Genomic DNA, 25,317 nt, shown 5'->3' with positions numbered 1-25,317 from the left:
ACTAGCCCCATAAATGCCACGTGGTATCTGCTCAAGGGCAGTGGGCAGTAGCGGGCCAGGGAAAGGCCTGGGAACCCCTTGGGATGCATCCTTTGGGTGTTCTCGAGAACTAGTCAAGACAGCACAGCCTAGAAGGGGCCACGCCGGGCCTGCATGCCAGTCTCCTGGGGGTGAAAATTCCTCCTGCAGTCAGGAAACTCGGTGACCACTCACCTCAGATGGCACCCAGGGAGACCAGAAGGTGAGATTTCAGAAAGAGGTGCCATTGGCCCCAGCCTGGGCCAGCAGAGACACAACCAAAAAAAAGTGCATTGCCAGAGGCAGAGAGCAAGAGAGGGCTGACAACCCCCAAAGGAGAGGAGCAAAGCAGACTTTCAATGAGCAGTCACATCTCTGCCAGCACCGCCCCGAGTCCTCTGTGAGCACCCCAACGCGGTTTTCAAAGAACTTGGCCAGCCCAAAGTGGGTCATGTGCTGACACCCAGAGGGAAAGTCAGCAGACCCCAGCTCCCATGCAGTCAACTAGAAGAGAACGCTGACTCTCCAGGGGTCGGGTGGCTTCAGAAACCTGCCCCCTGATACTTGGAATTCCGGTTCCAAGCCATCTGCTTTCTGAAAAGAACAGGGTTTGGAGCGGCTGTGAAAGCCACCATATTATGTGGGGCACCGCTCTGCCTTCCCCAGCCACACTGTGTGCTGGTGTCAACCCTGGGACTTAACAGCCCATCCAGCAGGGTGGAGGGAGAGCAGTTTATCTGTGCTATGAGCTTCTTTTACAGCAATGACTTTATTCATTTGGCCGTGACCCACAATAAGAAATACATTTTACATCGTAACCCAGCAACACCCATACATGTGTGAATATACATACTTATACGGAACTGAAAAACAGTTGTTCTTTGAATGAAACAACACTTACCTTCACTACATGTTGTGATGCACACTGATTATTTCCTATACTAGTTCTTTTTCTTTAATATTTGTTGGAACCCAGGAAATGGATTTCCCATCTCAGTAAGGAGTCAAGACATGTAATTTTGAATAGCCTCAGCTCTGCCACCTACCAGCTGTGTGACCTGGAGCAAGTTATATAACCTCTCTATACCTCAGTTTCCTCATCTGTGAAGAAGGTATAATGGTAATACCTACCTCAGAGGGCTGCTGGGTGGATTGAGAAAATAGTGGGAAATTGCCTATGAAGTGCTAACAAACAGTAATCCCCTCCAAATTTCCACCAAGGGAAACTGAGGCTCTGAAAAGGAAAGCAACTTGCCCAGCAATGCCCGGCTGGTAAGACGCACCACCCGGCCTGGTACAGCAGTTAAGAACTGGAGAACTAGAGCGGGACCGCCCTAGCTCAGATCCCAGCTCCTCCACTTCTATAGTGTGTGGCCTCAGTCCACTTCCTTAACCATGATGGCCTACCAATTTCCTGTGGAGTCAAAGATGATCACTTTCTCACTAAACCCTCACTTTCCAAACAACTAAGGTGGCCCTTGGCCTGTCCTGTTTCAACTGTAATTGTTCTGGTTTCCCCTAAGACTACGAACTCAGATAGCAAGTTGGGTCCCCATCCATTTAGCAACGGGGGACCTAAAAATCATTTGAGGTCTCACTGCACATCAGCCCAGTGACAGACCCTGGAGACACAATGGTGAGCACACTCAACTAGGAAGCTTACAATTTCATGTAGAGGAAGACATTTAAAAAAATAACTCACACTCATTCTTTCAACAAACATTTATTGAGCACCTTTAAGTGCCAGGCACTGTGGCAGGCCCTGCAGGAATACAGTGGTGAACAAAAGCAGACCATGTCCCTACCCCTCACGGAGCTTACAGTCTAAGAGGGCAGAGAGGGTCATCCAGTAATCCCCTAATGAAGGTCTAACTACAAACTGAGGTCAGTGCCTTCAGGAAAGGAAGAATGCCCTAGAACAAAGGGCCCTGGCCTAGACTCCAGGGTCAGGATGGGCTTAGGATGCGTAGAAGGAAGATAAGCAAGGGATGGGTAGGGGAGAGGCTACTCAGGAACACCATTGGGGAGGTGATGGATTCAGTCTCAAACAAGGGAGGCACCTTTGGGACGTCAGCCAAGTGGAGACGTGGAGTTTGGCTATGTGAGGCTGAAGGAAAGAGCAAGGAGAAGGGCCAGAAAGTTAAGAGGAAAAGCAGCAGAGCGTGGTCCCAAGGCAAAGGAAGACAGTGTTTTAAGTAGGAGTGCTCAACCACTTCAAGAAGAAAGTCAAAAACCACCTATGGAATCTGGTAGATGTGGGGGGGCTGAAGCAAATGGAGGAGAGCATAGGCAACTTTTTTTTTTTTTTAATTTTTTTTTCAACGTTTATTTATTTTTGGGACAGAGAGAGACAGAGCATGAACGGGCGAGGGGCAGAGAGAGAGGGAGACACAGAATCGGAAGCAGGCTCCAGGCTCTGAGCCATCAGCCCAGAGCCCGACGCGGGGCTCGAACTCACGGACCGCGAGATCGTGACCTGGCTGAAGTCGGACGCTTAACCGACTGCGCCACCCAGGCGCCCCGAGCATAGGCAACTCTTTAGAGGAGGGTCAGCAATGAAAGGGAGGGAGGTGATTAGGTGCTGGCCGGGAGTAGCAGGGTCAGGGGTGGGGTCAAAGGACAAGTTTTTAAGACAGTAGACACACTGGCATGTACAAAGGCTGAAATAGAGGATCAGTGAGGAGGGCGGTGAAAAGCTGCCGGGAAAGGGTCAGGTTCTGGAGCAAGTGGCAGAAAACAGAAGCCAGGGCACAAGTCGGGGAACTGGCCTGAGGGGAGGAAAATGGTACCCTCCTCCCCTGTAACACAAGGGAGGGAACTTAGTTTGCAGGCTTTGGGGGCTGCAAGTTGTGGGGAGTTCCATTCTTATGACCTCATTCTGTTTCTTGAAGCAGGAAGTAAATTCTGAAGGTAAAGAACATTTGAGTCACATCAAGGTGGAGACAAGAGTGGATCAGAAAAATATAATAGGACTGCCAGGCAGGGTAGGAAATGATCCTAAATTGGTGGCAACATACAGCTGTTCTGCCATGTGACTGACATTCTCCAGCTGGACTTGCCTATTTGGCTGTCTGTGCTATGACAACTTTGGGGCCTGAAGATGTTGGGATGGACAGGCTTCCCAGAGGAAGTACTCTTAGAACTGAAGTATCAAAATGAGGAGACTACAAGGAGCACAGGACCAACATTCCTTGTGATGGAAACGGCAAGGGCAAAGGCCCTGAGGCAGGAAGGGGTAAGGTACCTTGTTAAGACAGCAGTGACAGGACCTCAGAAGGCAGAGGACAGTGTGAGACTAGTAGCGGTGTGGGCCAGACTGCGGGACAGGGCAGGGGGTTCTTGAAGGTCATGCTAAAGCTTTCTTGGTCTTTATTTTTAAGAGGAATAGGACACCCCTAAGGGTACTAAGCCAAGGCAGACCAGGAGGACTCCTCCGGACCCAGCCCTAGGACTCTGGACTCTGGGAGCCTCAGTTTGCTCATCCAGGAAAGAGGGGTAAAAACAGTCTCTCTCCCAGGGAATGTTTTGAAAGGATTAGATGAGGACTGTGCATGCAAACCCTCGGCAAAATGCCCAATACAGAGCAGCGGCTCCACCAAGACTCATACAAGCCCTCGGTACCTGCCTCTCCCACCCAGTTCTACCATTAAACCCTTTGACATCTTAGCGTCAGTCTGCAGCTTTTTCCCTGACTGAACCTAGCACTGTGCCCAGCACATAGCAGGCCCTCAACAAATGCTTGTTGATGGATCATCTCCGAGCCGAAGGGTTATCAAAAGCCTGGTCCAGCGATCCAGAGAATGTGGCCATTTCGGTTTCTGAGCTGTATCCCAGTGGCTACCCAAGACTTGCCCTGTGCCTGGTGCACACCACACAGTGGGCCTGTAGCCAACACTTCTGAACTAGGAGCTCTCTAGTGTGGGGCGCCTGCAGGTTAAGCCTATCCCCTGAGATCGGCTACCAGCTACCATTTCCCAAGGGGGCTGGGTCGCAGGGGGCAGCTGTTCTTCAACAGCGCTCCAAGTCACCAGAAGCACACGGCTTTTAAAATGATAAGTTGAAATGTACTCGCCAAGGAAGCCACCGACCTACAAAGAAAATCTTACCGCTGATCTTGCAATGAGCAGCAACCTCCCCTTTGCAAGAGCTGAGATCAAAAGATAAAGAAGCTATCCAAAAGCCATCTGCCCACTTAAAATAATATCACAAGTCATGTTAGGAACCACAGACCTGGGGCCAGATACCAAAACAATTGTCTGAACGGGCTGCTTCAATTTCTCCTTAAAACCACCCATGTATTTTAAAAGAAAAACACCCTCCCCACCCACCTTGGCCCTGTGAGCTTTTGATTTCTCTGTTCTCTTCCTCTTACACTCTAAGATGACCAAACTGTTACCCAAACTGCTGCATCTTACAGACAGGGCTCCCATGACAGCCACCTGGGAAGACAACTTAGGAAATGATAGAAATGAAGATGATTCTGGGGCACTGGAACCACTCGAAACCTTGATCTGGGTGATCTCTACACAAGAACATACATACGTAAAAATCCACTGAACCCTAAAGAGCAGTATGCCTTGTATAGGTATGCCTCAAAAAAGCAAAGGGAGAGACAAAGAGAGAAAGAGAGACAGAGACACAGAGAGAACAGTTAAAAGGTAAGCATGACCTGCTGGGAACACTGGGAGTGAAATGCAGAATTTTCCCTGAACCTGGTCAGACCTTCCAGAGTAGGAAAAAAATGCCCCTAGCATGTCCTCCCTGGTCCTGTCACTCACTAGCTGAGTGGACTTGAGCAAGCTGGCTCATCTCCCTGAGCTACCTCAGTCTCCTTTCTTAAACGTGCATAATCATAGCACCTATACCACACAGCATGCACAGCAGGGCTCAGGAGGGAACAGACTTGAAGCTCTCAGCTCAGAGATCAGTAAATGCTGCCCACTGTTATCTTTCACAGCTACCACCGCACTTCAGTACCTTGCCCATGTTCACTGCATCCAATCCAACCAAAGTGACTGTCATTCCCCTTTAGCAGATAAGAAAACTGAGGCTTACAGATGAAGAAACTGAGGCAAGGCCACACAGCAGGTGATAGGCAGAGCAGCATTTGGGAGGGGTATCCAAAGAACTGTACGTGTGATTCCCTAAATACAAATATAAACACTAGCTAACACTTTCTGGCACGACTATGAGCCACGTTCGGTTCCGGGGGCTTTTACTCATCTCCTGTGAAGTAGGGGTTATAATTATCTGTTTTCTAGATGAGGGTATTGAGGTACAGTGCAGTCAAATGAGTTAGCCAAGCTCACAATGCCAATAGATGGCAGGGCTGCAATTTGAACCGAAGCACTCTGATGTCAGAATCCACTCTCTTAACACTGTAAGGAAAGGCATGCTGCCTGCCCCCTTTAAACTAAGTCTCAGGTTACTATGGAGTTCACAGGTCAGTAAGTGGGTGCTTGCCTGCTTGCTCACATACCCAGACACATCTACCCCCCAGCCCCAAGCTGGACCTTTCTGAACCACTCACTCACAGCCTAAGGCCTTGCCAGGACCACAAACATCTTGCTGCAACCAGAGGCTTCTGATCAAGCATATACAAGGTCCCAAACACATTTTCCCATCCCCATTTCCAGTCCTCCCAGAAGCAGGGAAATGTATGCACTTCCCACAGGTGCACAGAGACTACTTACCCCAGGATAGACTTAGGTGACCCCCCCCCCCAAAGAATCAGGCCTAGCTGATACCCTCAAAGAACTCTTAGTTTGAGAAAACCTAGTCTCCTATCAGGGCCTCCTGGGATTAACTGGTTCCTTCTCCCAGGCTCTGAATGGCCACAGGCAAAAACGAAGGAGGAGAGCTTCAAGTCCAGGCCCACCTGGTTCTGCCTCTGCCAGAGCCACTGCCTCCCTGGGAGAGCATGGACTCAGCCCCTCAATCCTCCAGGAGGCCTTACACTAGATTAGAACTTAACAGTAAAGAGATGCACAGGCTTCAAGGTCAGTGGTGGTAGAATTGGAAAAGCCAGGCGCCATCACTTCCTCAACCAGTTTCTCCCTCTGGGTCCCTGGTTTGCTGCTCTGTCAAATGGGGATCAGATTCCCTGTCCGCACTGGCAAGGCCCTTGGTCCACACTACCATATCACTGAAGTTCTGTCCACTCCCACACACTGCTCATCATTCACGCCAAGCTCACTCTCACTCAGGACCTTTGTACTCACTGTTCCCTCTGCCTGGGAACACCCATGCTCCCATATGTGTGCACAACCACTCCTCTTTTATCATTCAGGACTCAGTTGAAATGGCAACTCCTTGGAAAAGCTCTCCCTGTTCCCTTTTCTACAAACTTTCTCCCCTCCACTCCATATCTGTGCAGGACTCTTATGATCATCAAAGACTCACCTCCTTAAAGGCCTTCCCTGAACACTCTAAAGCAGCTATTCCCTCCAAACTATCCTCTTTTTTCACTTTCCTCTCAGCAACTAATCTTATCCCTATGTATCTTATCTGCTGGCCTGTTTTTCTTCAAACCGTCTCCAATAGGAGCCTGTATGATCCTTGAGGGCAGGGAAGAGGTCTGTCTTGTTCAGGGCTTTACAGTGGAATTCAATAAATGAATGAATGAAACCCCAGTAATTAAAACAGAGCCTAGCATATGTTTGGCCTCTATTACTCTTTGACTAACTGACTGAATGCGCCCTCCTCCCTGTCCTGGAGAGCAGGCCTGCAGGGTTCCTGGGTCAGGATGCTCGTCCTCCATCCCAGACACAGCCTTGTGTTGGCGGAGGTGGCGCTGGCAGACATTACCTGCGCCTCACCGGCTTCATGCAGCTCTTCAGCTGCCTGGCCTCAGCCTCCACGGGACCCTGGCACTCGGGCTGTGGCTCCAGCTGCTGCAGCTGCTGCTGCTGGGGCAGCCCTTCAGCATCAGTGGGTGTGGGAGCGGGTGCGATCCGGAGCAGGACTGTGTAGTTGCGGCCGTGGTTGTTGGCCCAGAAAGTGCCCTCGGGGGTCTCATAGCGCACCACGAAGTCCAGGCGCGCCCCATCGCCCGCGCCCTCAGCAAAGGGCAGCTGGAAGGCAAAGCGGTCAGTGCGGCCGCCATCGTCGGGCGAGGAGGCGGACGCCTGGCCAGGGCCCAAGCCCAGACCCAGGCCGGGATCCAGGATGGGATCTCCTGCTCCTGGTCCTCCCGCTCCTGCCCCCGGTGGGCTGCGCGGGACGTAGCGCGCTGGATGGTCGCAGAAGGAAGCCCAGCCGTCGTGTGAGGCCCGCACGTGCACCGCCTTCTCGAAGGAGCGGTTCAGCACGCGTACCAACCCGCGCAGCACCGGCGGGCGTCCCCCAGGCACCCACACCCCGGCACCCCCGGGGACCGCTCCAGGAGGCGGCAGCAGCGCCTCCAGCTCCACCATGACGCGCCCCAAGCGCTCCAGACGGCCCGGCGCAGGCGGCAGCGAAAATGTGGGCACCAGGTAAAACCCCCCGCCAGCGGGGACGGGGCACAGCGGCGAGGGCTCAGGGCAAGCTTCCTCTTCCTCCTCCCCTTCATCCCCATCCTCGCCATCGTCGTCCTCGTCAGCCCCGCCGCCGTCGCCATCTTGCCCGGCCGCCGCCGCCATCTTGCCCGCCCCGGGCCCGCCCCACGGCCGGTAGCGGCGCAGCTGCGCCAGCGGCAGCCCCAGGGCCTCGTCGGCGAACAGCACTCTCCGCGGGGCCACCGCTGCCTCAACTGAGGTGCGGGGCTCACCCGCAGCCGGCGAGGGGGGCGCGGGATGCCGCAGCGGGGGCTCCACAGGGGCCGGGCGCGCCATATCGGCGGCGGCGGCGGCACCGACGGCACGGGTGGCGGGACCGGCGGGGGCAGGGCCTGGAGGGGCGGGCAGCCAATGGGAAGGCCAACGCGGGGTGGGTTACGGCTCACGGGGGGCGTAGGCGGTGAGATGGAGACAGGTATAGCAGAGAGCCAATGGGGAGCCGCGCCTGGATGACGTAGCGGTGACTCAAGTGCAGGAGAAGCACGCAGCCAATGAGAATGCCCGAGAGTGGGCGGTGCAGGAGGCGGGATGGTCGGGGAATCAATGGAGGGGGACGCTAAATAGGTGTGGTGCGAGGCCCGGGATGAAAAGAGCAAAAGTAGGAGAGGTAGTGGGGGAGTGGGAGCGGGAGCGGCATGTGGGCGACGGGGAAAATGGAATGATTACAGGCGATGGGGGCAATGGGGAGCGAATGGAGAGGCCCGAAAAGTAGGAAATCCCTTAGTTGCGTAGGCGATGGGACGCGAAGACAGAAACTGCAAATAGCCAATGGGGAGCCATGCGCCTGTTGCGTAAAGGAGATGACGATAAGATAATAGCTACAGCGAGCCAATGGGGAGTCTTGTGAGCTTGCACTATACCTTCAGGAGGCGATGACAGGGCTGAACTAGCTAATGCAAAGGCTAGAAAGAGACCAAGGGGCGGTGTTAGAGCGGCCTCGGAGGCGGGACTGGAGAGGCAGGCCCAATGGAAGTGGACCATGGAGGCGGGAGCCAGGAAGATATTGATAGCGGATAGCCAATGAGAGAGCCAGACTGAAGGCAGTTAAGGCCTCAAAGGGCGGTGCTAGCATGAAATAAACCAATGCCAAGGCTAGAAAGCGAAGCGGGACCGCAGGACTCGGAGGCGGGACGAGAAAGAGCAGAGCCAACCGGGATATTGTAGGTTGTGTGAAGGAGGGGATGAACAGCCAATAATAAGGAGGCCAGACGAGGGGACGGTGCGTAGACGGTCTGGGCTGTAGGGTGCTTGGGCCACAGATCCGTAGAATGCGCGCAGCCATTAGGGAGAGTGTTCGTCTTGTGGTTGGATTTACCTTCTCCTTAGCCCTTCGTGACTTCTCATTGCCCCAGGGCTATGAATCCCCTAGACTGCTCCGTAGTGTGAGGTTTAAGAAAGCAAAACGGACTCGGCTGTCACAGTTACTGGGTCTTCCCTGCCCACCATGGAACCTTTGTTTGAGCAGTGTCACTAGCTAAGAATGTCCTTGATTGTCACCCTCAGCATTCTCCAGGACTTGGCACCATTGTTGAATGAATGGCCAAATGAGAAGTTGACCTTTTCTGGAAAATGAGCTTTTTCTAACTTGAGCTCAGCAAAACACTGAGCCTGACTGCATGCCACCAGGAGTTGGTTGTTGGACATGTTGGCAGACATCAACTAATGTAATCACAAACCAAAGTCCCGTCTTTCTTGTCTCGCACTCCACACCCCAAAGTGGCCTCACTTCCCTCTTTCTGTCCCCCATCTCTGCTCTGCTGTTCCCTCTTCCACAAGCACTGCTCCTTCTGCTTCCTCATCCTTTCTCTCTCCCTTTAAGGTCCTGCCTTAAACTGAAATGTAGCTTTTGCCCACTGAGCATGGCCATTCATACTTTCCCCCTCCATCCTGGGAGGGTTTTCTGAACACCTACTGTATGCAAGGTTCTGACTTACAGCATCCCTAGGAAGGAGAAGGTTACCCCCCTAGTCACCTCCCTTTCTCAAGTCTCAGTGTCCAGGGTGAGGTCATGGATCAGGAAGGAATATGTTCAGTCGCAAGTAACAGGAAAACAATCACAAAAGAATAGGGGCTTACACAAGATAGAATTTTTTTTCCTGACTTCTTGTTAGGGTATTATCTGTGTCCTAGACTGGCCCCAGGACTCTTGCCCTTCAACAAATTCTGTCAGCCCTCCATTCAAAATATTTCCCAGATCCACCCTCTCCACTGCCAGCACCATCATCAGTCACTGGACTATTACAGTAGTCTCCTCGTCTCTGGTGCCTCTGCTTCCACCTTCACTCCTACAGTCTGTTCTACACTCAGCAGTCAGAGATCCTGTTAAATCCTAAAGCAGTTCATGTCTCTCCTGTACTCACAACCCTCCTGTGGCTTCCTCCTTACTCAGAGTAAAAGCCAAAGTCCTTACCACGAGCTACAAGGTCCTGCATGGTCTAACCCCGAAGTCCCCTCTCTGACCTCACCTCCAACCCATCTTCCTCTTGCTCACACCACTCTAACCACACTGACCACCTTCCTAGACGTCGAGAAAATCACACACTCCCACCTCAGGGCCTTTGAGCTGGCTGTTTCCTCTGGAGTCACTTAGATGTCTACATGGCTCCATCCCCCACCTCCTTCAAGTCTTTGTCAAAGGCCTCCCCTTCTCTGGGGACTTTCATGGATGTGCCTGTGTAATCCTGTGTACTCTCCCCCAGAAGCCTTCCACACAAGGGGCACCTGGGTGGCTCAGTCAGTTGAGCGTCTGACTCTTGATTTAGGCTCAGGTCACAATCCCAGGGTCGTGGGATTGAGCTCCACATTGGGCTCTGTGCTGAGTGTGCCTGCTTAAGATCCTCTCTCTCTCTCTCCCTGTGCCCCTCTCCCCTGCTCACTTGCTCACTCTCTCTGAAAAAAAATTTTTTTAAAGTCTTCCACACAAGAGGATGTAGTCCAGTACAAAGAGGAGGTGGTGACTTCTGCCTGTCCCTCTCTGCCCAGCTGACCCCCCCAGCCCTCACTCTGCAAGGGTCCTGGCTCTCTGCAGCAGTAGCATCACCCCACCGACACACCAGGCCCCACTCAAGTGGCCTCCTGGTACTCTAGGCCACCATCCTCATTCAGCTATCCCCCTACTTCTCTGGCCACTCATCTCATGGAGTGAGTGACAATAAGGGAGAGGTGGCCTAGGGAGGGTATAAGAAGGATGCAGCCCACACCTCTGACCCTGTAAAAGAAAACCAGCCTCCTCTCTCAAGAGGGGACAGGTCCTGGGGCAAGGAATGAGGCCTTGACCTCTAGAACTGGTCTAGTTTACAGTTAGTTATACAGGGAGTATAAAGAATGTTGAGACCCAAGTCCATGAGGAGCAAGGGGTCATTAGCTTTGGTAACATCCTTAAAGTCAGCTCCCCAGGACTCCTTCCTGATGAACAAGCTCCTCACACCCTCTTGCTCACAACCACATGCCACACCTGTTAAGCTCCTGCCATACATGAGGTCCCTGCAGGCCTCCAATCTGAGAACCTCATTCCACTTTGGTGCCTCCCCTGGCTGCCTTGCGCACACAGGCCATCTTTGGGCTTCAGATGTGTCCCACCAACTCAGAAGCCTCAACCAGTGAAAGTCTTGTTTTGAACTAATGGTAGGGAGGGTTGGTTTCTTGTTTTTTTTAATTGTTGTTGTTGGCTGATTTTTTTTAGGTCTTTTTTTTTCTATTCACCTTTTTTTTTCTTATCTTCACAAAGCCAGGCCATCAGGCCCCCTCTAGGCTTTTCCAGAAAGGTGAGTCTGAGTTAAGGAAAGAGGCTCTCCTTTTTTTCAGGACTTGGGAGGTGGTGAGGGGAAGAAGAAAGGTGAAGGGGCGAAGGAGTGGTTCTTGGCCCCTGGGTTTGTATCATGTGAATAAAAAGCCGTTTCCAATTTCTCTTCCCCAGGCCCGAAGCCAGTCTTGCAGAGGAGTTGGAGTAGACATTGGATGACAGAACCCTGGGCCATGCAGGGCGCTGAGGAACTGGGGGCTGGGATCCTCAGCCACAGCCTATCAGTAGAAGCCCCTGGGGCCTGGTCTCCCCTGTTAACCATTGGTTAGAGGGGGTCACTGCTGAAGTAAGGAAATGCAGCTACCAATACTTGGACAACCATAAAACCTCACAAGCTTCAAGCCCACAGAAGAATCTCCAAATCTCAGAACTTCGCTGTCACTGCATCCTAGAATTTAAAACCCAAGACTTTGGGGCTCAAGGAAACCTGGGGGTTTTTAAGCCCGGCACCTTAAGAAGGCAGAGCCCCCACTTGCCAGCTCTGTCATCTTGGGCAAGTTGCTCAACTACTCGGCACCTCCGTTTTCCCCATCTGTAGGATGGCTGTGATGACAAGATGGACCGCAACAGGCTGCAGTGAGGACTGAATGTGATCATTTGTGAGAATCATTCAGCACTATGTCTGGCACCTGGAAAACTGGAGATCAATGTCAGCTATGGGGATGATGGCGGTAATCTAGAATCCTAAAACCTTGGAAGCTGGAATTTGTCGAAGTAGAAAATTGCAAAGGCTGAGGACCTCAGAAGCATCAGGTCATGGTATCCCTGACTATGAGGGGATTGGGGTCCCAGGGGGCCTCTGGCCGTCATGAGAATGGATGCATTAACACCAGGGGCCTTGTCAGGACCTTTCCCGTAGGATACCCTCCAGGTCTGAGTTCTCAGGCTCTACGACATGATGAGGCAAGACTTTTCTCCCTTTCCTTAGTGATGCTAAGTGGATTCTAGGAGCCAGTGATTCTCAGATTCTTATATTCTGTGAATTGTGGTGGTGGGGGGTAGAGACGGACTCCCTGCATTTTTCTCCGTGAAATAACTTCCATGCCCCTCACCCTCTGTGGGAAGACGGGATGCAGAGCTCCCCCTCCCTGGGCAGTAAGAGCAGTGCTGACCGTATCAATTCTCCCTAAGGAGAAACTGAGGCATAGAGCAAAGCAAAGCTTCTGGAAACCCAGTCCTATTCAGTTTCTTTCCCTGGTGTTTCCCGTTCCATCACACACACAGAGTGATGTCTCTACCTGCTTGGGACGCCTCTGTGATTTATTTGAGTTTTTTTCCCTTGTTTTTTTTTTTTTCTAACTCTACACACTTTTGTTTAAAAAACTGTGGTTTCTCATGAGCCCTGTTATCTCATTGATACCTCTCACCTCTGTGGTGAGGGGAAGAAATCATATTTTCAGATGACTCGTAAAGGGCAAAGAAAAAACCCAAAATTTCAAAATTTCCGTTTAAGTCTCATAATCAAGAAGAGGAGAAACAGAGTGAGTGAGAGAGAGAGAGAGCAAGAGAGAGAAAAAACTATGAGAACCCCCCCCACCCTGTGATTATCAGCACACATACTCATCGAAAAAAAAATTGGATTATTAGAAGAGAGAGGTCTGTGGCTTCCACACCGTGGTTTTTCTTCTCGGTATAAAAGCAAAGTTGTTTTTGATATGCGACAGTTTCCCACAAGCCTGGCTGATCCTTTTCTGTGAGTCCACTTCAAGAAGGTGAGTGTCCCTGCTCTCCCCCATCAGATGCGGGTCCAGTGAAAGAGATGGCACAGAGGTAGGCACTGGCGGGGGGGGGGGGCAGTGCAGGCAGGGGCCCTCCGGTACCATCAAGACGCACACAACTACTGTGGTTCCAGTCAGGTAAGATATTTTTGACAATAATAATAGTAATAATCAATGCCAGAAGACTGATAGGTAAAGTACTTAATCAATGTGTGGGCAGAGGCAAAGATAAATAAACTGATATATAGATGGGCAGGACTTTTAAAATATGCCAACTGCCCATCTTTATGAATTCCCGAGCCTTGAACAACCTGAAACACTGCCCAGGTGTAACTGAAAATTTCAACTACACCTCTCCCTCCTCTTTGTCTCTTGATTCCTGATAGCTCCCATCCCTCTCTGTCTGCTGGTCCTGTCTCCCTCTTTCCATGTTGCTCTGCCCCTCTCTTTCTGTCTTTTTCCCAGGTACTCAGACTCTCCACCACTCTGTCTTTCTCTGGCTCTGCCCAGCTTCCCTGTCTCTGTCCGTCTATCTCCCACTGTCTCTCCTGCTCTCTTGTCTAGCCTCCCCCACCTGCCTTCCCACCCACCATCCATCACAGAGCTTTGGACTGTTGGTGCTTAATAATAGTGTATTGAGTAACGTTGATGAAGACATTTATATTTTACAAGAGTGAGCATCAGTTTTGTTTGCCCCGATCGAAGGAGGGTTGTGAGCTGTCAGGTCAGGCTGAGCATTTCATTGAACTTGTGCTTGCATGGCATGAAAGACCCTCCTGGGGGGCACTTTGAGTCACTGGCAACCGTGGTTTAACTCTGTGGTCCTACCCCAGGACTGTGTGTGTGTGTGTGTGTGTGTGTGTGTGTGTCCAGAGTCCATGTCCAGGAACCAAGCAGTCGTTCAGGGCTGGGGCGATCTCATCTCTGCAGGCTTAGCAAGTGCTGACTCTTCACTGTTAGTATTTTTTTTAAAAACCAAGTTAGAACCACTCTCTCTGTTGGTATTGTTCCTGCTTTATTCAAAGAATAGGAGCATTTTTGTAGATCACTAAAAATTGTTCCAACAGACGATCTTTCATGGCTGTCAAGACTGTCCTCACATTGGTATGAACCATGAATTGACCAAGTGCCAATTGTTAGACGTTCAGGTTATTTCTAGATTTTCCCCAGAATCATCCCTGATTAGTTCCTTGGATTCCTGAAAATGGAGTTGCCAGGGCAACACGTGTGTGCGTTTTTAAGGTTTCCGACCCTCTCTGCAAATTGTTCTTCCAAAAGGTTGTCCTGTTTTATGCTCCTTGTACTCGAGCTAGCCCCTGGGTGGGTATTATCATTTTTAAGTCCTTTCTCAGCATAACAGGTAAGAAAAAATATTACCACATTGTTGAAATTTGCATTCTTTGATTACTTATACTGTTGATCATTCGTACTTTTTCTTAAGTCATCTGGTCATATCCCTAGTCCTAATAGAGTGTTCATCATTTTTTCTTATTGATTTGTCACAGCTTTTTATTTAGAAAGGATATTAACCTTCCAATAGCCATACATATGTAGCAAATATTTTCCCCCAATTTATCACTTTTTATATTTGTTTATGGAGTTTTGTGATGCTATGATGTTTTTATATAGTCAAATGGGTTACTCTTTTCTTCTGTGGTTACTGTCTCTGGTTTTGTGCTTAGAAAGTCCTTGAAAATGAGATAAATGTTCGCCTGTGTTGGCTTCTAGTCTCTTTTATGGCTTCATTTTTTCCATTTGCTGTGGAGGTTAAGAGTGTGGGTACTGGAGCCAGACTGTCTGGGACAAACCCAGCCTCACACCAAGTCATCTGTGTGATTTTTAGCTAGGCATTTAACTTGTCTGTACCTTCATTTCCTCATATGTACTGTGATGATTCTAGTAGTACCTACCTCAAAGAGTTGTTATAAGGATTAAATATCTTAACCATGTTAAGTGCTTAGCATAGAGTCTGGCATTCAGTAAACCCAAAGGCAGCATTAGATATTATCGTTTATCTCTGTAATACATCTGGGTTTTATTGCAGGGTCCATGATCATGACATTTCAAACTGGGCAGAGAGGAATTGGTGGGAAAATGGACTGATTATTCATTGAATAACTTTATTTTCCCCTTAATTGTCCCGGAAACACTTGTTAAACAATATATTCTCCCCTGTCTCCCAGTTTGAAATGCCACATTCATCACAAACTCGATTCCCTCTAGACATTGGTCTGTGATTGAGCTTCCCATTTTGTTCTGTTCCTCAGTGTCTGTTCTTATACCTGGGCTATCCTGATTTGCTGATTGTTGCTTTGCAGTACAATATATTCCCTGGCCATAGGTCCCCAGCATCTTGCCCTTCCTTATTCCTTGTTATTTGATGCAGCCTCAGTTCCTCCAGCCAAAAACCAGCTAACAGTAACTGTTCTTATCTGGGGCATCCCTCTCTGTCTCTGTCTCTGTCTCTGTCTCTGTCTCCCTCTCTCTCTGTCTCTCTCCATTTCTATGTGCTGTTGTTTCTGTCTCTTGTCCTTTTTGTTTCTCTCATTTTCTGTCTCCCTTTTTGTGTGTACTTCTATGACTTTCTGCTCCTATGAGTTCCCCTCCCCCATCTCTGTCACTCTGTCTCTCTTTCTCTCAGCATCTCACACTCTCTGTTTATCTCTGTCCCACCTCATGTTTCTCCCATCTCTCTGTATCTCTTGTTCTCTGGGTCTTTCTGTTCTCCTATGTCTATCTGTCTGTCTCTTTCTGTTTCTGTCTCTATGTATCCCTGTCTCTCAGTCCCCTGGATAGAGGGGCAGTTGTCAACTTGATGCCCTGCAGACAGGTGAACAACTCACCCAGACACAAAGTAGAAGGGCCCTGGCCCTCATCTACTCCATGCCTCTCCCCACCCAGTGTACAAAGGGGCAAATTGAGGCCCAGAGATGGGCAGGAGGGCTTCTCCCAAGGCCTCACAGAGAAGCAGAGGCAAAGTTGAGACCCAAGCTCAGACCATGGGATTCTCAGTGGGGCCCTGGTTCTGTCTGCCCCCACCATGGGCCTCAGTTTACTTCTCAGCACCCATGAGGGGAGGAGGGGGACCTGAGCTGCCCGCCAGCTGCTGCCATTCCTCCTTCTGCCTTCTCATGACTTGGGCCCTTACTCAGGCAGGAGGCTCTGTGGCCACATGGGCCAGTGTAGGGCCCAGCCTCACAAGAGCTAGTCTGGGTGGGGTCCCATAGTCCCATGGGTTCAGAGGCCTTTTGGCCAGAGGGTGGTGATACTGGAGGGACATAAGTCAGTCAATGTATCTGTGTCTGGCTATGAATAGAGCTTAGCCATGTCCCGAGAGTTGACCCTGGCCCCTGGTAACTTCCATCCTGGAGCCCCTCCATAGAGCCTGGCAGTGGGCTCTCTACTGGCAAAGGCCGAGGCTTTTCCTGCTCCATGCCATGAGGCAGGCCCTAGCTGAAGGCACGCTGGCCTCTACCTCCCTGCCTCCTTCCCTATCCCTCATGGAATGGCTATGAGTGTGGGAACATCATCCCAGAATGGACAGGGAGACTGAGGCCCTGTACGTGTTCATTTACCGAGCTGACATTTTGTTAAGCATTTCATGTGCATTAACTTTAGAAGAGGGGTACTATTACTGTCCCACTTTACATATGAGCCTGAGGAGAGTTATAGCTAGTTAGTGGCATAGCCCAGCCCCAGGCTGGGGGAAGGAGAGGAGATGATTCTGACCCTCCTGCCTTCACAGAACTTAGGAGGGAGGCTAAGAGGAGACTTGCTACAATTCCAAGCCTGGTAAGCCAGAGACCCTATGAAGTAGTGACCTTCCTGTCCTTCAGGGAGTTCTAGTGAGTTTGGACACCATTGACATTGGCCTTCCCGTATTGAGAGGTTGGACCCCTGAACCCCATAGAGTGGGTTTGAGATTCTGAGATCCTTTGAACCTAAGAAATGATGTTCTGTGATTCTGAAGTATAGTGATTCTGAGGTTCTGTGACTCTGGCATAGTACCATTTGAAGATCCCCAGGGTCCCAATACCTGTAGGCTCTACACAGTACTCCCCAAGCATCAAACCTTGGGCCTCTCCATGGCCCAAGAAGGGCCAGGTCTACAGGGCCCAGGGCTTGTCATGGTGGCCAGATGGATGTCACTCACCACATCCGCAAGCACCCACATCACCCCCACCTGGGCCAAGCCAGCTGCAGGATGGGCCAGCCAATTCTCGGAACGAAACCCGTGGGGTGGGGTATCTGCCCCCTTCTCTTCCTCCTTGGTGCCGATGAAGCCCAGTGCATCCGGCCGCCATGACGTCAATGGCGGAAAATCTGGGGAAGTGACAACAGGGCCCAGATGCAGACCCCGATATGAAAACACACTCTGTGTCCCAGAAACATCCTCCATGCAGCTTCTGAGAAACAGTCAGAAAGGGACGCCCCAACAGACAATGCAGGAAGCCGGCTGCCCAGCCCGGCCCTCCAGGTTCCCCACCACCAGACAGACCCTATCTATGTCCCCTTTCTGAGAATGTATTGATGCTTCCCTGAGTCTGGCCATTCCAGATGTGTTTGGGGAGGAGATTTCTTATAAGCCCCAGCCAAGTGTCCAGGCAGCTTCAGAAGTGACCACAGGCCAGCAACGTGGGCCAGGCCAGAGTGGTAGAAACCATCTATAAACTGACCAAAAATCGGTATTCGTTTACTCAGTTTTCTGTAACAAATTACCACAAACCAGGGGGCTTAAACAACAGAAATTTATTGTCTCACAGTTCTGGAGGCCAGGAGTCCGAGATCAAGGTGCAGGTAGGGTTGGTTCCTTCTGACGCTGCGAGGGAGAATCTGTCCATGCCGCTCTCCTAGCTACTGGTGGATTCTTGGCAGTCTTTGACATGCCTTGGCTTCTAGAAGCATCACCTCAATCTCTGCCCTCATGCATTTGTTCACCTCCTCATGGTCACTGAGTTCTGAGCCTCCGTAGACCCAGGCTCTTGATTCTCACTCAGTAATGTTCTAACCCCGAGAGCCTAAGAATTTAGTACCTCGTTTCTCACCTCCAACCTCCCTCTGCACTAGAACTCTGTCAACCCCTGTGAGCTCACAGTAAAGAAAGGAAGGAGCGACTGTTCCCCTAAACCCTCCTTGTGCTGGCCTAGGCTACTATCGGCAGCTGTGTGCCTAACCCAGTGCTGCGGGGTGGGGATTCTCTTTCTCTCTCTCTCTCTCACACACACACACACACACACACAGCCCCACATCAGGGGCCTTGTGAAATGTGCACACATGCACACTTTCTGGAGAAATATATGGAGCTCTCAAGTTGCCATGGGACTGTGAAACGCTGCACCTGGGTGTCCCCTTCAGTAAAACGGAGGCTGGACTAGGCAGTCCCTTCCAGCTCTGGCTTCCTCTTAGACTGGGATTCCAAGAAACTGAAGCCCTGCCTGTTGCAGAGTGTAAGGTTCTGGGGCTCAGCAAAGGTGCCTGGAGCCATTATGGAGGACTTTCTGGATAGGGTTCAGATAGGGCATACAGAGGAAGAGCAGACTTTCCAGGCAGGGCATATAGCATGAGTGCAGGCTTGGACAGCAGAGTTGGGATAAACTCTGGTGGGGGCTGAGTCAAGATGCTCCCACAGGCCTTGGCTCAAGAGAGCCAGTCTCTCCTCTCTGGCACCTGCCATGTCAGCTCCGTTTGGGGCAAGAGCCCAGAGATGATCAGACCCCGCCCCTGCCTGGGCCCCAGACTCCTGTACTCAGCTGCCACTCAGTATTTCCACTGGCATGTCTAACACCAGACCCTTTGTGTCTATCCACACCTGGTGTCATCACCCCCAACCTTGCTGTCCCCATTGTCCCTATCTCAGGTGATGTCCGCTCTGTCCTTCCAGCTGCTCAGGCAAATACCTGGAGGTCACCTTGACCATCCCTTTCTCACCACCCCCCACCACATCCAAGCTGCCAGCAAATTCTCCTGACTCCACCTTCAAAACACTCAAAATCCACCTACTTCTTACCATCTCCACTGCCACCACCCTGGTCTGTGCCCCAGCTGTCACTTGCTTGGATTATCACAGGAGCCTCCTCACCAGTACTCCTGTTTTCACCTTCCTAGAGTCTGTCCCTCTCACAGCAGCCAGAGGGATCTTGAGTCCATGCCCCCCTCCACTCTTGTGTATGCCAGGTCACTGGGATAAAATAATGCCACCAGGAGAGTCATGGACCAGTCCCAGCAAGATCAGCAAAGGTCACGTGGCCTGTGCAGAGTGCAGAGAGGCCCAGGTGGCTGAGGCCTGGAGACAAGCCTCAAATGGTTGGGGAAAAAAGCTGAGACCTGCCCTGGCTGAGGCCCCACAAACCACCCCAAATCCCCCACCTCCCTTGTGGAGGACATATCGCCACCAGGGCTGTGCCAGCATGCACAGGCAAGCCGAGTGCTGGACCAGTGCACATCTGCACACGGGGCATGTGTGGAGACACACATACCTGTATTCCTGACACCAATGTGTGTGTGGTGTGTGCCACACGTACACATGACCGGTGGTGGGGTTCAGCTGGGGAGCCTTTGGGGACATGCCCCAGCCAATGCCTGCTCTGACCAACGGAGGTGCCCACGTGGTTCAGGTGGTTGAGCAGTTCACACACACACACACACCCCACAAGGGACATGTGTAACTCCTTCCCCATATGTCCCCACAGCCTGCCCTCGGACAAGGACCCAATGCCCAACCCCAGGCCAGCCAAGCCCTCGGCCCCTTCCTTGGCACTTGGCCCATCCCCAGGAGCCTCACCCAGCTGGAGGGCTGGACCCAAGACTTCAGACCCGCTGGGGGCCAAGGGCCCAGGGGCAACCTTCCAGGGCCGGGACCTCCGAGGCGGGGCCCATGCCTCCTCCTCTTTGAACCCCATGCCACCATCACAGCTGCAGGTGAGGCCCAGGGCCCAGAATGGGGCAGGCAGGGTGGGGTACCTGGGGCTACAGGTGCCGACCTTTACTGTGGCACTGGGCGGGGGGCCCAGCTGGGGCACAGGAAGTGGTTTTCTGGGTCCCAGGCAAGTCTGTGACTTATGCAGATGTCACAGGGCCAAGAAAGTCCCCAGTTAGCAGGTCTCAGAGATTCGAGGCTCTCCCCAACCTCCCAATCCTTGTCTCAGGAGAGGAGATCCTATCATGGTCCCACAGGCATGGCCATGTGACCCCCTCCCCATGCGACAGAGGGGAGGGCTGGAGCCCAAAGAGTTGAGGCGATAGGATTGAGGCCAGCTCTGCCACTTATTAGCTGCTTGATCTTGAAAAAGTCATTCACTCTCCCTGAGCCTCAGTTTCCTCGTATGTGCAAAGGGGATGGTCAGAGTCCCTGCCATGTAGGCTTGTGGTGAGGAGCGTGTGAATTAGACATGTAGGCCAATGAGAAGAAGGATGACATCTCACCTGCCTGCCTTCTCCCCCCCCCCCAGCTGCCTACAGTGCCCCTAGTCATGGTGGCACCCTCTGGGACACGGCTGGGCCCCTCGCCCCACTTGCAGGCACTCCTCCAGGACAGGCCACACTTCATGCACCAGGTACTGGCCCGGACTGGGCAGGGAGGAGGGAGCAGGGAGGAGAACTGGGTGGGGGCAGGCTAAACCACAGCCCATATGTGCCCCCAGCTCTCAACGGTGGATACCCACGCTCGGACCCCTGTGCTGCAGGTGCGCCCACTGGACAGCCCAGCTATGATCAGCCTCCCACCACCCACTGCTGCCACTGGTGTCTTCTCCCTCAAGGCCCGGCCCGGCCTGCCACCTGGTAACACCCCACCCCACGGCTCTACAGAACCCGAGCCCCCAAGTCCTTGAACGTGAGCAGTGTAGGCTGCTGAATGGTAGCCCTCAGGAGGGCAGAGGTATCAGGCCTTATCATATTGGAAACTCCAACCTCCAAAAAAATGTCAGGCTCAGAACCTTAAAGACGCAGAATGTCAGAATCATGGAATTGCAGATCTTTGCATAGTCAAAATGTCAGCACTTGCAAATGGCAGTCTTTGAGCGGCTCCACCAGAAGCCTTGGACGTGAGGGACAACAGAAACCATTGGGAGTCAGGGCCTGCGAAGCTCAGGAGGGTGGGAAGCTCAAAATGAGAGTCTCTGTGGGCTGAGCTCTCAGTCCCCAAAGGTGCCCTGTCCTGACCTACAGGAATCAACGTGGCCAGCCTGGAATGGGTGTCCAGGGAGCCGGCACTGCTCTGCACCTTCCCAAGCCCCAGCACACCCCGGAAAGACAGGTCAGTGGACAAGGCTGGGAAGGACCCCTGCCCTGGCATTCCCTCCCCTGAACACCCTCTGTTCCCCCAGCACCCTTTCAACCGTGCCCCAGGGCTCCTATTCACTGCTGGCAAATGGTGTCTGCAAGTGGCCTGGATGTGAGAAGGTCTTCGAGGAGCCAGAGGATTTCCTCAAGTGAGTGACCCAGGCCCTATCCTGTCCGGGAGGGCCCCCAGTTTGTAGGAGGAGGCCTGTGGTACAGGTCTCAGCTCAGGCCTCATAGGTAGCGAAGAGGCAAAAGGCAAAGGCTGAGACTGTAGGTTCAAATCCCAGCTCTATCACTCACTGGCTGTGTGACCTTGGGCAAGTTACTTAGCTTCTCTGGGCCTTGGTTTCCTCATATGTGTAATGGGGCATCATAATAGAGGTACATACTATTATTTACCTCCATTTTACAGATACAGAAACTGAGGCCAAAAAAAGTTAAGTGTCTTGATCAAGATCACCCAGTTCCTAAGTGACAGAGCTGTGGTTTGAACCCAGGCAGAAGGTTCCAGGCTCCAGAAACCACACTCCTAACTGCTTTGCCCTGCTACCCCTGATACCAACACACCAGCCTGATTTTATTGATCCCTAAAGTCCTAGATTCTCACAGTGGCTGTTGCTGCCTCCCTCAGCCCCATCACACACGCACATACCCCTTCTCCAACCAAACCCAACTATCAGTGGCAACTCTGCACCCTGTCTTCTTCACGACCAGGCCTTTACACAGGCTGTCCCCTCCACCTGGGGTGCCCCTCCTGCCCTCACCTACCTGGCCTGCTCTCAGTTTAGCAGCCTTCCAACATCATCTCCAGCACCCTGGCCAGGCTCAGCTGGTGAGCTCAGGCCTGGCACCAGGAGGTGCCAAGTAGCGTGTGTTGAAGGAATAGCAGGTATAAGAGGAAGACTGAGGTATAGAGAGGGGAGGGAGGCTGAGACTCCGAAGAGAGAACTCCCAGAGTGTCTGGCCCTCCTCACTTGGAATATTTGAGCCAGGAAGCCAGGTCCACCATGGTCACCCACATGGAATCTCCTCCCGACCCAGGCACTGCCAGGCGGACCATCTCCTGGATGAGAAGGGCAGGGCACAGTGTCTCCTCCAGAGGGAAGTGGTGCAGTCTTTGGAACAGCAGGTGATGTAGGGGAGGGGTGGTTGGGTGATGATGGGCAAGCCTTATGTCCACCCTGTGCCAGAAGCCAAGTTCACCCAGGATGGGGGCTGGCATAAAGGGAGGGGGTGGAGCACTCCCAGGGAACCTGAGCAAAAAGGTGTGGTGGAGAATGGCCAAGGTGAGGCCTCACTTTGTGCCCATCCTCACAGCTGGTGCTGGAGAAGGAGAAGCTAGGTGCTATGCAGGCCCACCTGGCTGGGAAGATGGCTCTGACCAAAGCTCCATCCACGGTGAGCCACGCCAGGCCCGTAGGCGGCACAGACTGCTTGGGGGAGGGGGGGGGATGGGGACTTGTCCTTGCACCCAGGCCCCAGGACATCTGGGCCCCTGTCCCCAGCTCCAAACATTCCCAGACCTGGAAATCTGTCCCCTCCAACTACAAAGCCTCTGACCCTAAGATCCCAAAACATCATGCTCTTGAGTTTTCAAAGCAACAGCAAATAGCCAGACACTGACTGAATACAGACCCCGTGCTACTGGCAGGATTGGCTATGTAACTCGCAGGGTCCAGTGCAAGATAACAACACGGGGCTCAGATTTCAAGATGATAACCACAGAGGAGTAAACAAAGTGCAGGGATCTATGTGATTAAACAGGTCACACACCCATGAAGCAGGCCCCGGGTGCCAGGCACCGTTTCTGAGAACGTTGCTAGAGCATATTGATTTAATCCTCAATAGGTATTACCATCATCCCTAAGGTCACAGTTGGGGAGAAGAGAAGCCTGATTCAACCCCAGCTCGAGGCCCCAGCTTTGGTGTTCTACACACACACACACACACACACGGGTCCACACGCACACTCTAATAAATACAGCACACACTGCTTCATGGGATTCCACACCAGACGAATTGAGAAGAGAGCTCCCTTGCTTTTAAAAAACACTTATTTAAAATTCAAGTGGAAAGTTTAAGGCTCTGAATCACCAGCCTCTCCCTCCTCCTGCAGGCGTCATCCGACAAGGGCTCCTGCTGCATCGTGGCCACTGGCACCCCAGCCGCCACTGGCCCAGCCTGGCCCAGCCCCCAGGAGGCCCCTGACGGCCTGTTTGCTGTGCGGAGGCACCTCTGGGGCAGCCATGGAAATAGCACATTCCCAGGCAAGGATGTCCCATGCCATACTTGGTGCCCCTTGAACCCCTAATGCCCCTGACTGGCACTGGGTGGGAGACAGGAGCCCCAATAGTGCTCTTCCCCAGCACTGCCACCCAGCCTTTGGGAAAACACAACTGCTTACAAAAGCTGTCTCTCAGCATTTCCAAGGCCTGCAAGCCCCCCACTATGGTTTCTAATTTCTAGCCCCATCTCTCCTGGGGACTGGGAGAGAAGCCCTCATTCTGGGCTTCAGCTACTCCATTTGGTCATCAGAAGGGAGGGAACTAGCTAAGCAACTCCCAGGGACTCTCCTTTTCCCTTCTCCCAAGCTCACGAATCCCCTACTACCCACAAGGTCCGGGGCCAGGAGCTTATCAGGGATCAGGGCCCTTGAGTGTCATCCTGGCTCTGCCACGTGGCCAGTTACATCCCTTTGTGTGCATACTCCACTTCCTTTAAACTTTGGAAACAATAAGGCCCATTGAGGTGGGAGTGGTACAAACAGTAAATGATACATTTGATGTCCGGTGCTCAGCACAAGAACTGTGATGGTGAAGCCTGGTGCTGTTAGCAAGGGATTTTAGGATTTTAGCTGCGTAGACTCTGCTTGTAGACTGGAGGATGGGAGAGGGGGCGAGGAGCCCCGGAATGGGACCTGACTCTCCCCCATTCCTACAGAGTTCTTCCACAACATGGATTACTTCAAGTTCCACGACATGCGGCCACCCTTCACCTACGCCACCCTCATCCGCTGGGTAAGCAGGCAGCACAGACCATGGAGAAGGAAAAGAAACGGGGTGAGGACAAGCCTCCCACAGTCCCAGCCTTCCTCTTGAGTGCCCCCAGTACAGGCTCCTGCACGAACAAACCCATGTCTCAGATGCGACCCCCACGCTGGCTTCACCCCAGACCTGCCCCGAGCCCAAACCTAACCACTACCCAGGCCAGATTCAGGCCCTTGACCCAACCCTTCCCTTATGCCCATCTCAACCCCATACTTAACCCCCTCCTGGACCTGTAAAATAGCCCCCAAACCAACCTGATCTTTGCCCCTGGCCCTAAACCCACCCCAGATATTATCCTAACTCCTTCCCTAGTCCTCACATATCCCAATGTGCCCACATATCCCCCAGCTGGACCCTGCCTCTAACCACTTCCTTGTGACACCTGTCTGACCCTTGTCCTCACCCCATCCCAACCCCTTCATCTGAATCTCCCTAATGCCTTCCCAGAACTTTCATCAGGGCCTGCCTAGACCTTCATCCTAGGCCCACACCTAATCCCTACACAACATCACACATTCCCCTACCTATGCCTAGCCCCATCCTGACATCCTGACCCAGAACCTCACTGCAGCCATCATCTCTGACCCTTAAACCCATTCCTAAATCCAAACAAATCAAGCTCCCACAGTTCTACCCATGTCAGACACTGCCACCCTCAGCCCAACTATGAGGGAGTGGCTCCCTTACCCCCACACCCCCTTACCCCCAGGCCATCCTGGAGGCTCCCGAGAAGCAGCGGACCCTCAACGAGATCTACCACTGGTTCACACGCATGTTTGCCTTCTTCAGAAACCACCCCGCCACCTGGAAGGTGAGCTCCTTTGGGGTGGCGGTGGCTGGGAGGGCCTCAAATGCCACCGTGGTGCTGCACCAAGTTCAGGAGTGGGAGGACCTGAGGCTGGGCTTGCAGGCAT

The 25,317-nt window shown here is 52.4% G+C and overlaps 2 protein-coding genes across 5 annotated transcripts in view; one reads left to right on the top strand and one right to left on the bottom strand.

The window, feature by feature from the left end:
- PPP1R3F (protein phosphatase 1 regulatory subunit 3F) overlaps window positions 1–7,832 on the bottom strand; it is a 16,138-nt gene extending 8,306 nt beyond the window's left edge. Inside the window, exon 1 of the mRNA XM_030305001.1 lies at window positions 6,826–7,832. Within this exon, the coding sequence (XP_030160861.1) occupies window positions 6,826–7,832 (1,007 nt within the window). The remainder of the gene's footprint in view (window positions 1–6,825) is intronic.
- Window positions 7,417–25,317, top strand: part of FOXP3 (forkhead box P3) — a 19,048-nt gene continuing 1,147 nt past the window's right edge. Inside the window, exons 1-12 of one of the 4 annotated variants that reach the window (XM_030305008.1) lie at window positions 7,417–7,493; window positions 11,473–12,111; window positions 19,766–19,994; window positions 20,525–20,629; window positions 20,717–20,855; window positions 21,243–21,330; window positions 21,401–21,505; window positions 22,398–22,485; window positions 22,674–22,754; window positions 23,473–23,623; window positions 24,297–24,373; window positions 25,113–25,214. In XM_030305008.1, coding sequence (XP_030160868.1) covers window positions 19,788–19,994; window positions 20,525–20,629; window positions 20,717–20,855; window positions 21,243–21,330; window positions 21,401–21,505; window positions 22,398–22,485; window positions 22,674–22,754; window positions 23,473–23,623; window positions 24,297–24,373; window positions 25,113–25,214 — 1,143 coding nt within the window. In that variant the 5' untranslated portion in view covers window positions 7,417–7,493; window positions 11,473–12,111; window positions 19,766–19,787. Of the gene's footprint in view, window positions 7,494–11,472; window positions 12,112–12,689; window positions 13,071–19,682; window positions 19,995–20,524; window positions 20,630–20,716; window positions 20,856–21,242; window positions 21,331–21,400; window positions 21,506–22,397; window positions 22,486–22,673; window positions 22,755–23,472; window positions 23,624–24,296; window positions 24,374–25,112; window positions 25,215–25,317 lie in introns of those variants that run through there. The other 3 variants (XM_030305006.1, XM_030305005.1, XM_030305003.1) reach the window with 3 other exon arrangements.

The sequence above is a fragment of the Lynx canadensis genome, chromosome X (assembly GCF_007474595.2).
Source record: "Lynx canadensis isolate LIC74 chromosome X, mLynCan4.pri.v2, whole genome shotgun sequence".
NCBI lineage: Eukaryota > Metazoa > Chordata > Mammalia > Carnivora > Felidae > Lynx > Lynx canadensis.
This window is presented reverse-complemented; position numbering and strand designations above follow the sequence as displayed.